The sequence below is a fragment of the Agelaius tricolor genome, unplaced genomic scaffold (genome assembly GCF_023055355.1).
Source record: "Agelaius tricolor isolate 1412-34295 unplaced genomic scaffold, bAgeTri1.0.p SCAF_3, whole genome shotgun sequence".
NCBI lineage: Eukaryota > Metazoa > Chordata > Aves > Passeriformes > Icteridae > Agelaius > Agelaius tricolor.
The window spans coordinates 12,421,115-12,434,539 of NW_027269263.1; the positions used below are offsets into that span (position 1 = coordinate 12,421,115).

General features: G+C 45.3%; 1 protein-coding gene across 6 annotated transcripts in view; it reads right to left on the reverse strand.

Moving 5' to 3' along the window:
* The window catches only part of LOC139587848 (uncharacterized), a 29,276-nt gene that overhangs the window by 14,090 nt on the left and 1,761 nt on the right, over positions 1 to 13,425 (reverse strand). For 2 of the 6 annotated variants that reach the window (XM_071422489.1, XM_071422484.1), the window contains exons 2-11: positions 9,471 to 9,574; positions 8,961 to 9,075; positions 7,507 to 7,681; positions 6,762 to 6,873; positions 5,670 to 5,776; positions 4,754 to 4,880; positions 4,080 to 4,200; positions 3,721 to 3,806; positions 2,530 to 2,654; positions 1,296 to 1,355 (exon numbers count right to left, since the gene is read on the reverse strand). In XM_071422489.1, the coding sequence (XP_071278590.1) occupies positions 1,296 to 1,355; positions 2,530 to 2,654; positions 3,721 to 3,806; positions 4,080 to 4,200; positions 4,754 to 4,880; positions 5,670 to 5,776; positions 6,762 to 6,873; positions 7,507 to 7,681; positions 8,961 to 9,075; positions 9,471 to 9,564 (1,122 nt within the window). In that variant the 5' untranslated portion in view covers positions 9,565 to 9,574. Of the gene's footprint in view, positions 1 to 1,295; positions 1,356 to 2,529; positions 2,655 to 3,720; positions 3,807 to 4,079; positions 4,201 to 4,753; positions 4,881 to 5,669; positions 5,777 to 6,761; positions 6,874 to 7,506; positions 7,682 to 8,925; positions 9,076 to 9,470; positions 9,575 to 11,207; positions 11,387 to 13,425 lie in introns of those variants that run through there. The other 4 variants (XM_071422485.1, XM_071422487.1, XM_071422486.1 and 1 more) reach the window with 4 other exon arrangements.

Consider the following 13,425-nt stretch of genomic DNA (forward strand, 5'->3'; position numbering starts at 1 on the left):
CTGGGTGTGGAGCTCTCTGAAAAAAATCTGTCTTTAAAAAGCCAAAAGAGTGATATTGAGAGAGGCTTTTCCTCTGTGCCTAACCACAGTAGCTGTCAGCAGGAGCTTTCTGGCTGGCAGTTCCCAAATCCTCCTTGGCTTGGCAGTGGATCCCAGCCATGATGCACCATGAGCTCTGGGGCTCGCTGAAGGCAGAAGGGTGGCTAACATCTCACTTTTTTATGCAATATTCAAAGCCCCCTTTTTCCCTTGTCAGCTGCTCCCAGCGGGACCTACACAGGTCCTTGGCCCCCTCACCATGCTATGGGTGCTCCAGAAATCTGCACTCATGTCTGACATGCCAAGGAATGCTTATCTTTCCTTGGACACAGCTCAGCTCCTTGCCTGCTGGCTGAGTGTAGGCTGTGTATGGTATTGGTTACATCTCAGCTGAAGCAGCTGAACTCTTGCCTTTGCAAGCTTTCATAACTGATGCCACAGCATATTTCACCCTTGACCATTGTAACACTGCTTGGCCCCTGCATCATTAAATATCCAAATTCCTTACAGACAGCTTCCCCAGGACATTTCCCCTGTCTGACTGAGAGGTCCTCACAGGCTGTCCCATCTGATGGCAGAAGCTTCCTGCCTTGGCTATCATCACAGGGTAATTTGAGACACCAAAGAAGTTTTGAGCAAGCTTCACCACCTCAATCTGCAGTACTTGGTACAGCTTGACAAAAATTGTACAGGCCATGCAAACAGCTGTCATTTGCATGGGGGACTCCCAGGTTTGGTCCACTTTAGCTTCTTGTTTGCTTCTTGTTCAACCCAAATTGAGACAAAGGGAGTCTGGTAACATTTAAAATGTTCCAACTTACAAAGCCATCTTCAGGGTTTTTTTTCCTTTTTTTGTTGGTTTTTGTGTGTGTGCATGAGACTCAAATCCTTCATGAGTACTCTGCACAGAGACTCTTGCTCCTATTTGTGCTGCTTCCCATAGTTAAGACAGTCTCAGATGGGTTACCTGGGGGTTTCCCCACTATGTGGAGGTTCTATGAATGTTACATTGCTTTGTCCCTCTCTTGAGTGTCAGGGATGGTGATTTTCACCTTGGGGACAGAGCAGGTCAGCATGTATCACTCCATTGTCCATCTAAACAACACACCAAGCAGCCAGCACTCCCAAGTGTGTGCATACACACATGTGGATGTCATCCAGGGATAACCCCTTCCCCCCAACCCCTTTGGCTTGGCACTCCTGTAAAAGCAGCTGGAAATACACTGGTGCTAAGAAAACTGCTACAGATACAGTACCAGGATCTCAGGGTTCTGTGCCTTGGCTATAAAGTCAACGTTGATACCGCCAATCACCACCTTTAAGAGGGAAGAAAGAGGTTAAAAGTGGTTGGAAGGACTTCAGGAAAAAGTTTCCAAATCTTCTTTGCTTTGCCTAGTCACTTTTCCCACCCTCTTGAAAGCTCTCTCATTTACAGTGTAAGGCCAAGTGCTTCTTTTGAATAGTTAGATGCAGCTTTGTACAATCCAAATCAGAAAGAATCAAAACCTCTTCTCTTTGTTGCTTTCTGAATTATGCCTGCTGACAGCCAGGCCCAGCGTGGCAGGTGGGATGTTGCAGTGGACACACAGGGATGCTGATGGTTTCCCTGTGTGATATACCAGGCCTCAGAAACATTCAAGCACTGGTGTGCAAAAAAGAAAAGAAAATGGGAAAAAGTGGGCAGGAAAATGCAGTAATTTCTTGCAAGCTCCCAGGAGAAATTGCCATACCCAGTGACACTTTACAGATCACTTCTTTTATTGTCCTACAAAGCCAGAATAAGCAGTTTAGCTCCACAAACAGGAAGTTTCCAGATTCTTTGGGGACATACAGATGTTTTTTCTCATCAAATACTGGGTTATTGCCTCTGGAGTCACTGCCCTCTTTTATGTTGACAAATCTTACTGCAAATGGGTTTTAGAAAATTTTTCATGTCTAAAGACCACCTAAAGGAGATTTCCTGCAAGTTACATGGCACAGACAAAATCCAAGAGAGTGAGTAGAGTATGAGGGTTATAGTAGATCTTGTTTGGCATGTGCTGTAACTCTTGTGATTTTGTCAATCATGAGCAAGAGGCCAACAAAAAGAGATATTTATGGCTCAGCAGCTCAAAATATCTCTCCCCACCCTCTTCCAGGTCTATTCCTGTAGTCACAAGTTCCCTGGTACTAAGAGCTGTAGAGATGAAGCTGTACATAAGGGCTCAGCAAAAGGTGAAAAGGTGATTCAAGTTTTAATGGCCTTGATGGTCTAAGACTTAATGAGATCAAGCCATTGTCAGTGTCTATTCTTTGTAAATGTGGATAAGGGGAAGAGGAGAAGACACTTATCTTTCAAGAATAACAAGGGAAACTAAAGGGAGAATGTCTGACAGCGTGAGGGAGAATGATTGTCCCTGGCTGAGTCATCTTTTACTTTTGGGAACAGATATAAATTTATCTCGTGCTGTCAGCAGAGAGGCATCATGTGGAGGCCAGCAGAGGACTCACTGGTTGGGGTGCAGTCATGTCCTTTTGCCCAGGCTGGCTCCTCTTCCTTCTGGCTTTCTGCAGTTTGCTGAGGGCCACTGCAATGCAGCTGCCCACTCTGGCATTGTTCTGGATCAGTGCAAGGTCTGTTGAGTGTTTCTTGAGGAAAATTAAAAATACCTGTGAGTCTGACCTGTTAGAAGCTTAAGCAGGAAATACATTCTGGGACTGTAGGCTTGATCCCCCATACCATAATCCTTTGAGGACAAGTATAGTGGGTAACAATGCTGCATGAAAACCCATATTTTTCTTTTTCTTCTTTTTTTTTTTTTAATTCACCTTCTTCCTCCCAGTGTCCACAGAGAGGAAGCCTGACTTTGATAGGTGGGGAATAGAAGCAAAGACTTCACAGAGAGAAGAGAAGGTGAAGTACTTAAATTACAGCAGAGAGCCTAAAAACCTTAGAGGATCTTGGTCATCTTTTCCAGAAAGAGATACCTACTGAGATTTTGCCAAGTCACTATAAGCAATTTTTTTTAGCAAATTGCACTGGGAGCAGAGTATCAGAGTCTTTGAAAGCCCTACTTTGTGGCTGCATATTTTTACTTCCAAAAATGCCTTTGCCATTCTGCCCTGATTGATCAGGTCTCCTAGAGGGCTGGCAGCAGGGCCTGGATGTGAATCTGGCTCTCCCAGATCCTACACTGGCATCCCAGCCAGTACCTCTGCTTTCTCTTTGCTGTGCAGTAGGATTCCTGCTCACCCAGGGCTGTGTGTCCTCCAGTTCTCTCCTTCTCTGCACCCCCAGGGAAGGTTGGATAAGGCAGCACTGTGTGAATTATGTACAGCACTGTGCTCTGGGAAGCCCAAGGACCTTCCAGTGTGCAACCCCAGCACAGACAACAGCATCCAGAGATTCCATCACAGAGCAGGCAAGCTCCAGGGTCAGATCTGAGGGATTTCCTTGGGCTCTGGACCAGCTGCCATCTGTGCTGCCCTCCAGTTTTTAATGTAAAAGGGGATGAAGGCAGTAAGGATGTGCCTGAAAAATCAGGATGCAGGTGCTAAACTCTCATCTGTTTGCAGACACCGAAGTGTTTGCTCCTTGCTAGACCATCAATAAAGTGACAGTGTTTCCTACCAGGCATTATCAGAAGAGATAGAAAATACACTAGAGTGCTTTCTTTTTTCCCCCATTTAGTAAGAGGATACTAGAGTCCAGCGATTTCCCATCAGTTAATTCTGTGAGCTTCTGTAACAAAAAGGGGGTCACGTCTTTGCCTGTGATTCCTTTGGACCTGCAAGTATAAAGAAAATGCCCACAGATGAGCTGAAATGGCATCAGAGGAGCAGCACTGTTGCCAGCAGATACTTTAACTCCATAACCACATACCATAACAAGTCCTGTAAAAAAGCTTTGGGCTAGCTAAAGGTACAGTTGAAAATAAGTTCTGGATTCACCCATGCGCAAGGTTAAGCTGTGCTACAGCTCCTGCAGCAGTGTCCCTGGATTTGTTTGCTCCCCCAAGCCCATGGGCTGAGCAAAGGCAAAGGCTTAGGTTGCTTCTCACCTGGCTTGGCTGAGAGCTTGCTGGATGGCCTCTTCGATGGCCTGGCCCTGGGCAGCTCGCTCCTGGGGACAGGGCACTGCTATCAGCACCCCGCTGCTCAGGCCCAGCCCCAGAGCACTGTCTGCGAGAGGATGGGAATATTGTTAGTGGCATTCCTTGGAGGGAGAAGTCAGGTGCTCAAGGAAAAGGACAGAGGAGAGTGGGCACAAGGTGGAGGAAGCCTCAGAGCTCAAGCTCCAGTTCTTAGCTGACCCAAGATCAGGATCTTTTCCAACCAATTCACATCTGCCTATTTCTTTTGAGTCTGTCTGCACAGTAAAAGGGGCAAAGGGGTGGGGTTTTTTTCTTTTTTAAACTGATTCCCCTTCTAAAGGCCCAGAAGTTGTTTTTGTCCATATATTATTACATGCTGCCTCCACTTCACCAGGTGGAATAAAACACAAATGAGCATGCCAAGTGGCTGCAGCTGGCTTGCAGTTTCACTTGCTATAAAGACTGGACTTCCCTGCTGCTGTAATTTCAAAGCACTTTTGATGCAGGAATGGGGGAGGTGGGATGACACCATTTTTCAGAGCAAATTTTTCTGCAGACTTAAAGAAAGTGCCTCATCCAGGGTAATTCTTGTGTCCCTCCTTTCCAGGACCTTACATGGGACTTTGCCATCTGAAACACACCAATGAGTTTAGCTGCCTCCTCTTCATCCTGGACGTGGTATGGTGCTTGGAAGCCACTCTGGCGTGAGAAGAAGGCTGGGAACTCTCTTGATTCTCCAAAGGCAGCCACACATACACCCTGGGTCTCCTGCAGCAGTGCAGGTGAGAAAAACAGGTGATCAGTGGAGGGAAACTGAAGAATGGGACTTTTTCCTTCTACCCAGAAAGAAACTGCCTTCCTTTGGCCCAGGTCGTGGCCATTTTTGTACATCCCGTTCTATTCCATCCTCCCACCAAGAGCCAGACATGCTAAGTGGCTAGATCAGATCTGGCTCACTGAGGCAGAGGAGGCATGTGCATCCTTTGTGTGTGCTTGGAGCTGATCCAAAGCCATGCAGCTGTCATTGGCACCATCCTGAGTGCAAGACAACACCCTGGGACCTGAAGACACGTCGTGAACTGACAGGATATAAATGAGTTCTGCTTACTATTGAGAAATATCAATGTTGGCTGTCATCAAGAATGCTGGCCCTGGTGATTTCCAACATGCCAAACCTTAAAAGGTGACTGCTGAAAATCATCTGATTCCCTTTTTAATTCTGAATTGAATTTAGTGTTTGATGGATCTAGCTTTCCTGATCCATCAGTTTCTGGGAGCATCATCCCGGAAAAGCAAACCTAATGCCAAAGCAAAAGGACATGGATAGCACTACCTTTGGCCTCAGCTGGAGCAGCTGCTGGAACAGCCCCTTGGACATGGATGGATTTATGTTAGGGAGCAGCCAAGTGGTTGTACAGCCCCAGGACTACAGAACTGTAATATGGCTTCACATCCTCTCAGTAGCAATTTCTGAAAATCTTTGGCTTAGGACCCATCTCAATGCCACTGTGCACAAAGAACATTATCTACTTTGACACCACAGCCCGTGCTACCTACCAGATATTCCAGTGTCCTGCCAATATCAAGGATAGACTTGGCTCCTGCAGATACAACAGCCACTGGTGTTCGTCCTAGCTCTGTCAAGTCAGCACTCACATCCAGAGCTGCCAAGGGACAAGCAGCACTGAGTTGGTGACTGTGTTGTACTCCAAGCTGGTGAGCTCTGACCTCCTAAAAAGCCACATATGCCCAGGATGCCACGGCCTGACTTTAAAACTGCTTCGATCCACAAGCAAATATTAAAGGTTTAGCTCATGACTTTAGGTGTTGAGATTGAAAGAGGTATTGATAAAAAGAAGGCACATGACTAAGGGCAGAGGTGCAGCCTTGTACTCCATCTCTTGGCTCTTTGATCACATTGGTAAAACACATGCAAAAATTTGGTAGAAAAGAAAGGAAAAGGTGTTGCACAGCAAGGATAAGATTCAAGGAGATGCAATACCATTGAAGTAGATTTTGAGTTTGGAACTGACAATGCTTGCAAAAAATAGAAAGTAGCACAGGAGAACCTCAGGAAACTCCCTGGTCTGGAATTTATATCACATCTAAAGGGATGGCATATGAAAAGGCACTGCACTTGGGCTGTGCTGCAAATATATATGGCTGAGAAGAGAGAAAGCACCTAAAGGCCACAAACTGTACAGCCAAGACTGGGTCATCTTCCAGAGAGGAGAACACACCTCTAACACAGAGCACACTCTTTTGTGGCAAGGCTCTTCTTCTCCTCAGCTGAGAGAGCTGATAACACCACTGTGCTTGGCACCCAGTATCAGGTTATCCAGACGTTACAAAGAGGCAGAGGTGCAGTCAGCTCCTGTTGCACCAAACAATATCAATATAACCCCGTGTGAGCAAAGGATAAAGAGAAACTTCCACTCCCTTAACAACTGTGCAGGGCTCAAGAGGAATATTTGGAAGCTTCTGGAAAGGGGACATTAGGGAGAAAGCAACTCTATTTGGATCAAGAAGAATGTTAACTATTCTTCTGAACAGACAGTTGCTGTAGGACAGGCTGGGAAAAAGGAAAAAGAAGGAATTGAATGAAACTGTAGCAACAGAGTGAAAAGTAGAATGCATTGATGTTCTTACTGTTCTCCCCATGCCGATGGACACCTCCTATGCCACCTGTGACAAACACAGGGATCCCAGCTTTGTGTGCCACAATCATTGTTCCAGACACGGTAGTGCCACCGGACAAGCCCTGTCAGGGAACAACCAGTCACAGTCAGCACCCAGGGTGACATGGAGGAGCAGCCACAGCTGTGGTCTGTGAGCAGCTCAGCAGTGAAATTCTAACACAAATACTCTTTTAGCCCAAAGGCAGAGTAATTCCCTTAGGAGCTGGACTCTATAATCCTTGTTCATCCCTTCTGACTCAGAATATTCTGTGAATCATCTGTTGTCCCTGCTATATAAGCTGTTCTTGCCCTGATAGCAGAGGCCTTTGCTGTCCAGAGTGTTCCACAGGCAGCTAGTGGCACCTTTAGCTGCCACTTTAAGCCCGGGATGGCCTAAGTGTCACATAGTTTACATGCAATGAGAGAATGTCCTATCAAGCCAATAAGAATATTCTTAGCCAAGTGCCCATGGCTTGCCAGCACAACCAGAATGACTTTTCAGGAGCCCTATTTAATGTGTGTTATTCCCTTACCCTGCTGGAGATTTTGAGTCTAGTAAGGGCCACTTTTGTGTTTATCATAGGATACCACTTCCCATGATATTTTTGAGAGGTTTCAAAGCCACCTGGCATGAAGCTGGAGAGCACTATACTGTTGCTAGAAAAGCAGCTATACTTTACTAGGAAAGACAACACTAGGAAGTTTGCACACCATACCTGGCTGAGGACGAAAGGAAAATCTCTGCGAGACACTTTAACTGCGTTTTTACTGCTTGCCAAGAACTCCAGTTCCTCATCTGTGAGTCCCACGTGGATTTGGCCCCTTAAAATACCTACAGTGGCTGGCACTGCTCCATTTGCTCTTACAATTTCTTCCACCTCTCTGGCCATGCTGAAATAAGACAAACAAGACAATAATCACAAAATTATGGATGGAAACAATCAGGCAAGAAAACTGTCATGTTTGATGGCCATCATTCACAGTTCTACAGTTCTTGTGGTTTCAGCTACATCCTGTTCTTCTTGTATCTGCCTCGTGGCAGAAATCTTTGCCCTTGAACTTGCAGAAGTGAAGAGCTCCCATTTTCAAGGATGGCCATGTCCAAGCTCTGTGCTTCATTTTTGAGAAAAATCATTTGGTTTAAAAGCAAATCTCGTTGTACAATATACTACTGAAAATACAGATCTTCTCAAAATAGGACTTTTCTTTAACTTTTACCTGTTATTTCTCTGACATAATAGACCTTCACAGAAACCCCAGGTAGTTCAAGTCCTGCTCAAATGACCAGGATATATTTTTCATAATACAGTCAGTGAGATACAGAGTAACAATGGTGCCAAAAACCTGCTGCCTTAGGGTACTCCAGGACTGCAGACTAAGCCTAAGTTTAGCAGATTTTGTACTTGATCATTAATACAGTATCTTTTTTAGGAGCAGCTTCTTCTCCCTTTCTGAGCTATCTGGACATATGCTTGGCAATCTTTAACTACTGAACCTCCTCTTCTCAAAAATCGAGATTTTAGAGCTTCATTTTAAGAGAGAATGTCAGGCAGAATAATGGCCAGGTAAAAAGCAAGATGGAAAATCAATACCAAAACCTTTCTGTGCTTTCTGGAAGCAAGGATGGAGGGGAGAGTGCAACGATTTCTGGCACTGTAACTCAATGAAACGAGAGTCTACTGAAAATTGATAAATAAAGAGTAGAGGTGGGGGGTTCCATGCAGGGTGCAGAAGACAGTGAGAAGGGACCAGGAGCTCTCGCAGTAGCTGCTCTGAGTGGGCTAAGGAACAGATTTCATTATTGTGTTTCAATCCTTTTTGCATTACAAAAGACACAGGAAAAGAAACTGCAGAGTGTTTTCAATGTCTGTACAAACTAGCAGCTGAAAAGCTGATAGCTTTGGTGGTGACATTATCTGCTGCTTTATTTTAAAGGAAGCCAGAAATTTAAGGTGTTCGATAAGGAGATAACTAAGCTCTCCGTATTTGTCCTTAAAAGTCCAAATACAATTGTTTTACACTTGAGCTCACAGCCTGCATGCCTAACAACCTGACATTTCCATTTGCTCTTGCAACAGCTTTGCCTTGACCAAGAACAAAGATACCAATCCAGTAATTATGTGCTTCATTCTTACAACTTCACTGAATGAGGAACATCAACATCCACCACCTCAAATTCAGGGGGTAAGCCATGCCATGTGTAATGATGGTGCTTTCCAAGGCTACCACGGGTCTGCCCTCCACCAGTGCTTCCTGTACAGAGGGATGAATCCTGACATAACCACCTGGGGAAAAACACAGAAGAGTGAGTTATTTGTGTGGGTATTTGCAGTAACTACTGAGCTGTTTTATAAAAAGCAAATTGTCGTCATCACAACAAATTTATCCCTCTCTTCGGTTGTTCTTTGGGGTGAATTTGCAAATAACTTCAAGAAGACTAGAGCTGTGTTTTATGTAAGTGAAATGTGTGCAAAACATCTCTACTGTTAATATGAATTATAATCCTCATCACCATCACTGAAGGATCCTCTGCCACCATTTTTGAGTTCTATGGTTACTGTTATTCCACTTGAACATTATTGCGAACAAACTGAGCCCTGCAACCACACCTAAAGATGGAAATATGTTTTAGAAGAGTGGAAGCACCAAGGATACCATAGGAACTCAGTGCACTACTCACCATGCAGAAGTCTTCTCACCTGGGTGGCCCCATGTGCCATGGAGGACACCTGTCTTCCCAGGCTGAGGGTTATCTTCCTAATCATCTTGTGCATTCGGATGCTCCTAAGATAACAGAGGTCAGGTGAAAAGGAAAGATGTAATTTAGCAATGATGTGACCCTAAGAAGCTAAACATATCAGTTCTTGCCTTGACTTTGGAAGGTAGATGTCCCTTTGCCTAAGAGATGGCCTGGAATCTCCTGGTGTTTCGAGCATGAGCCAGAGTGGCAAAACACAATGTTAAGCTGCAGAAATGGAGTTAGAAGGGGTCACCTGGCCCATTAATGCTGGGCTGAAATCGTGGTGGAGCAGAGGAAAGGATGAGGACTGACAAACTAGGGAGAATTCTGAAGCAGAAAACCTTTTCAATTCCAACGTGACCTGCTGACATAGATGTCAGGCCCAGGCACTGCCACCTCCAACGTGAAAGGTAACAAGGAGTAATCTACAAGGCAGAATAGTGCTATAGGGATAGGAACCTGTTTTCTGCCAATGTCTAGGAGAAAATAAGGGGCTCAAAAAGGAGCTGAGAACTGACAAACCAGACTGGAACTGCGAGGAAGAGACAGCAGCTTTCCCTAGAGCTGGGAGTGCTTTATGCAGGCTCATGTTACATCATCCTTTTTAGCACAGTGCCTTGGAAGCAGAGTGGCAATTCAGCCCCAGCAACAAACTCCAGAACTCCTCTGGTCTCTTAGCAACTCCTTTTCACTCTAATTAAATTCATTCCCAAACAGAGAAGGAGGGGGAGAGAGCTGTAAATGTTAAGAGAGTGGTCTGGTCTGGGCCTCAGGGCAGTTTCACTCAATGCCTGGCTGCTTCACATGCTTTTCCTGGGCTTTTGGCCATATCCCTCCAGTCTCCCTGTTCCTCACCCCTTCACTAGGAGGAAAGGATTCTTCAGTCCTTTGTGCCTATTGTTAATTCAGATGGCAAATTAATTAAAAAACAGTACTGTGTTCATGTTACAGTTAGCAGAACATGGCTCTGCTCTCAGTACAGTGTGTGGCACTTCAGCTATATAGAAAATTCTTATACCCAGGGAGAGTATATTTGCCCAGATCTAAAGACTTCAACTACCAAGGACAGATTGGGCTGTGCTATTTAAGAAATGTGGGACTGGATCAACTAGACACAATACACACCTGACTGAAACACTAAGATTTTCCACTTTCCAAATCCTTTTTGTGCTAAGCTCAGCAGCTTGAGCTGTTCATGGATTCATGCAAATGTTCTGGTATGGCTGTGTGTGTGCCTACACACCCCTCACTCTCTGGGGCAAAGTCAGCTTCAGAATGAATTCATTAAGCCAACAGGGCTACACCAGGGATCGGCTGAGCTGCTCGAGTTGTGCTCTGAATTTTAACAGCTCCCCAAACTCAGAAGCACAACACCAAGGAGTGCACAAGCTGTACTGGCCAGTGGATAAAAACCAGCTGGTCACCACCTGAAACCCAACAGGGCTGAGCTGATATTCACGGGAAGCTCAGCCAACATCCAGCCTGAGCTGCCTCAAAGATTTTTGAAGCTTGGCAAGTTTTGCTGCAAGACCCATACAACCTTTAGCCTTGTAACCAAACTTTGCACATTCCTCGTGCACGTTTCAGGCAGCTGGAGCAGGGACCTGCTCTCCTCCCGCCTCCCCTGTGACCCACGCTGTATCTGAGCTCATGGAGCAATGGCCTGGTGTCTCTTACCTCTGCTGTCTGTCTGTCTCATGGAGGGAGGCTGGGTGGGTACTGGAGCAGTGCCTGGGCAGCCCTGGGAGGAGGTGGAGGAGGGGGTGTGCTGGCCAGAACTCCTGGCCAAGGGAATCTATTTATGATTAACCACAGGCACAGCTGAGCTCCACAACTGCTCCCTGCCCAGGGTGCAGGGAGCTGCTTCACGGCAGGGCCAGGAAAGCTTCTGTGATTATTTTTATTCATGCAGAGCCAGATTTTCCCCTTGCTCTTTAAAAGACTTTTCTCATTTTTCAGATTCCTTTCCTGTTAGATTTTTTTTTAAATCGGTGAATTCCTAGCTCGCTGAAACAATGCCTTTGCAGCCTGAGCCCCTTTGTGCTTATTCCTAAAAAGCAGAGGAATCACATTCGTGCCTCCCCCACAACTTTGCCAAATGCAGCTGTTAAAGCTCTTTCTTCCCAGGGCGAGAGCTCTACCCAGCTCTCGGCCTCTCCAGCAAGGAAAGCTGTAGGTCTAAAGACAGCTGTGGCCACGTCTTTTACGATGCAGATACCTGGCTACACCCAGAACATGAGTTGAGTTCACAGCAAAAACTATCATAGTCTCCTCCTATAATGACAATCCATTCTGGCAGTTCAAGGGCAGCTTTGAACAAGGACAGGGAAATTAATGTTTGTCCCCTCCCAAAAAAAAAATATGATACTTTGATATCTATGCACTGGTACTGTACATGTTTCAGTTTTATATTCTGCAGAAAATATCAGAGCTGAGATTTAGACGGCCATGAAGGAACTGATTTACAGGTTAAAAGACAGACATGATTCTGTGCAGCTTCCATGCACAACATAAAACTAGCTGAAGTAAACACTAATGTATTGCTCAAGTAATCAGTGTCAGGGAACGGATTTTGCTGCAATCCATTAATCAGGAAATTGTAAAACATTGGTTGTTAAAGCAGTATTTGCTCTTTACACTCGTCCCTTTCCAAAGAAATTTCTCACAACTTCTGTTTAACCCAGCAGTAAAAAATTTTGTCTTATTTTCTACATCCTTCCAGTCTCTTCAACCAAACACATCCAAGGAAACTTCAAACAAAGCTTGCTGAGTTACAAAGACAATCTGCCTCTGACTTCTGCTACTCAGTCTGGAGGGAATCTAATTGCAGGAATGATAGATTGCATCCTTAGATACCATAAATGGATGTTGAAGATTTTGTGAACAATATGTTTTTCCTGGGAGGATGGGTAGCCAGATGTACTGGAAAGAAAATGTGTAGGTAAAATAGCATTTTTTAAAAATACACACAAATTATAATGACATAGTTTTATTTTCCATTAAATCTACTTGGAAAGACTGCAGTATTGTAGGAATCTATCTGGACCATCATGTTTTTGACATACTCTCAGGCAAGATGCCTTAGTAACCAAGCTGGTCACTCAGTTTCCAATTCTCAACATCATCTCAAGGTGATCTTACATAGTGGGCACCCAAGTCCAGCCAGTCACATTAGGTAAGTCAGGGGTAAAGATGTTTTGCTTGATTTGTTATTTTTTCCTTAAATCCGGTAGAAAATCAGCCTGTTTGATTTTTAGCTCAGTTTTCCAACATGAGCCTGTGAGTCTCTGAGACAAAATGGGGCAGGTCAAGCAGGTCTCTGAGGGCACTACTGCAGTCTTGTGTGTATCCCAGCTCTGGAACTGCTCCCAGCAGGCTTCTGCAGGGTGAGATATGGCTGACAACAGTGATGATGGGGTTTGGAAGCAGCCAGCAGGGGACTGGCAGGAGAGAAAGAGCTGGAGACAGGTTGGTGTGAAAGTGTGGGGCAGTGTTTAACTCACTCCCTGCCTGCTGCAGCGTTAGCTGCCTTTCCAGTCCTGTCTGCCTGCCCCTGACCTGGAGCTTGCTGCTGCTACTTCCCCCTCTGGGCCTCAGAAGTAGAAGTTAATATTAAACAGGTTCCTGAGTAAAATGGGAGCGGCTGGGAACAAAGAAATTTCCATGGCAAATTCCTACTGCTCACTGGGAGCTGGGCCCTACGGCCACCCTGGCATTTTTCTTTCTGAATGATTCCTAAAGCTTACATCTCCCCTGGAACCTTTCCTCTCTCAGGGGGGGTCACTGCTGGAGGCATTCAGGAAATGGGAAACTCCACATAACTTTTGTCACTCTGTCATGTCCACCATGGGGGAGTATTTTCCTTTCCACGTGTACCTGATTTCTAAAAGTCTAT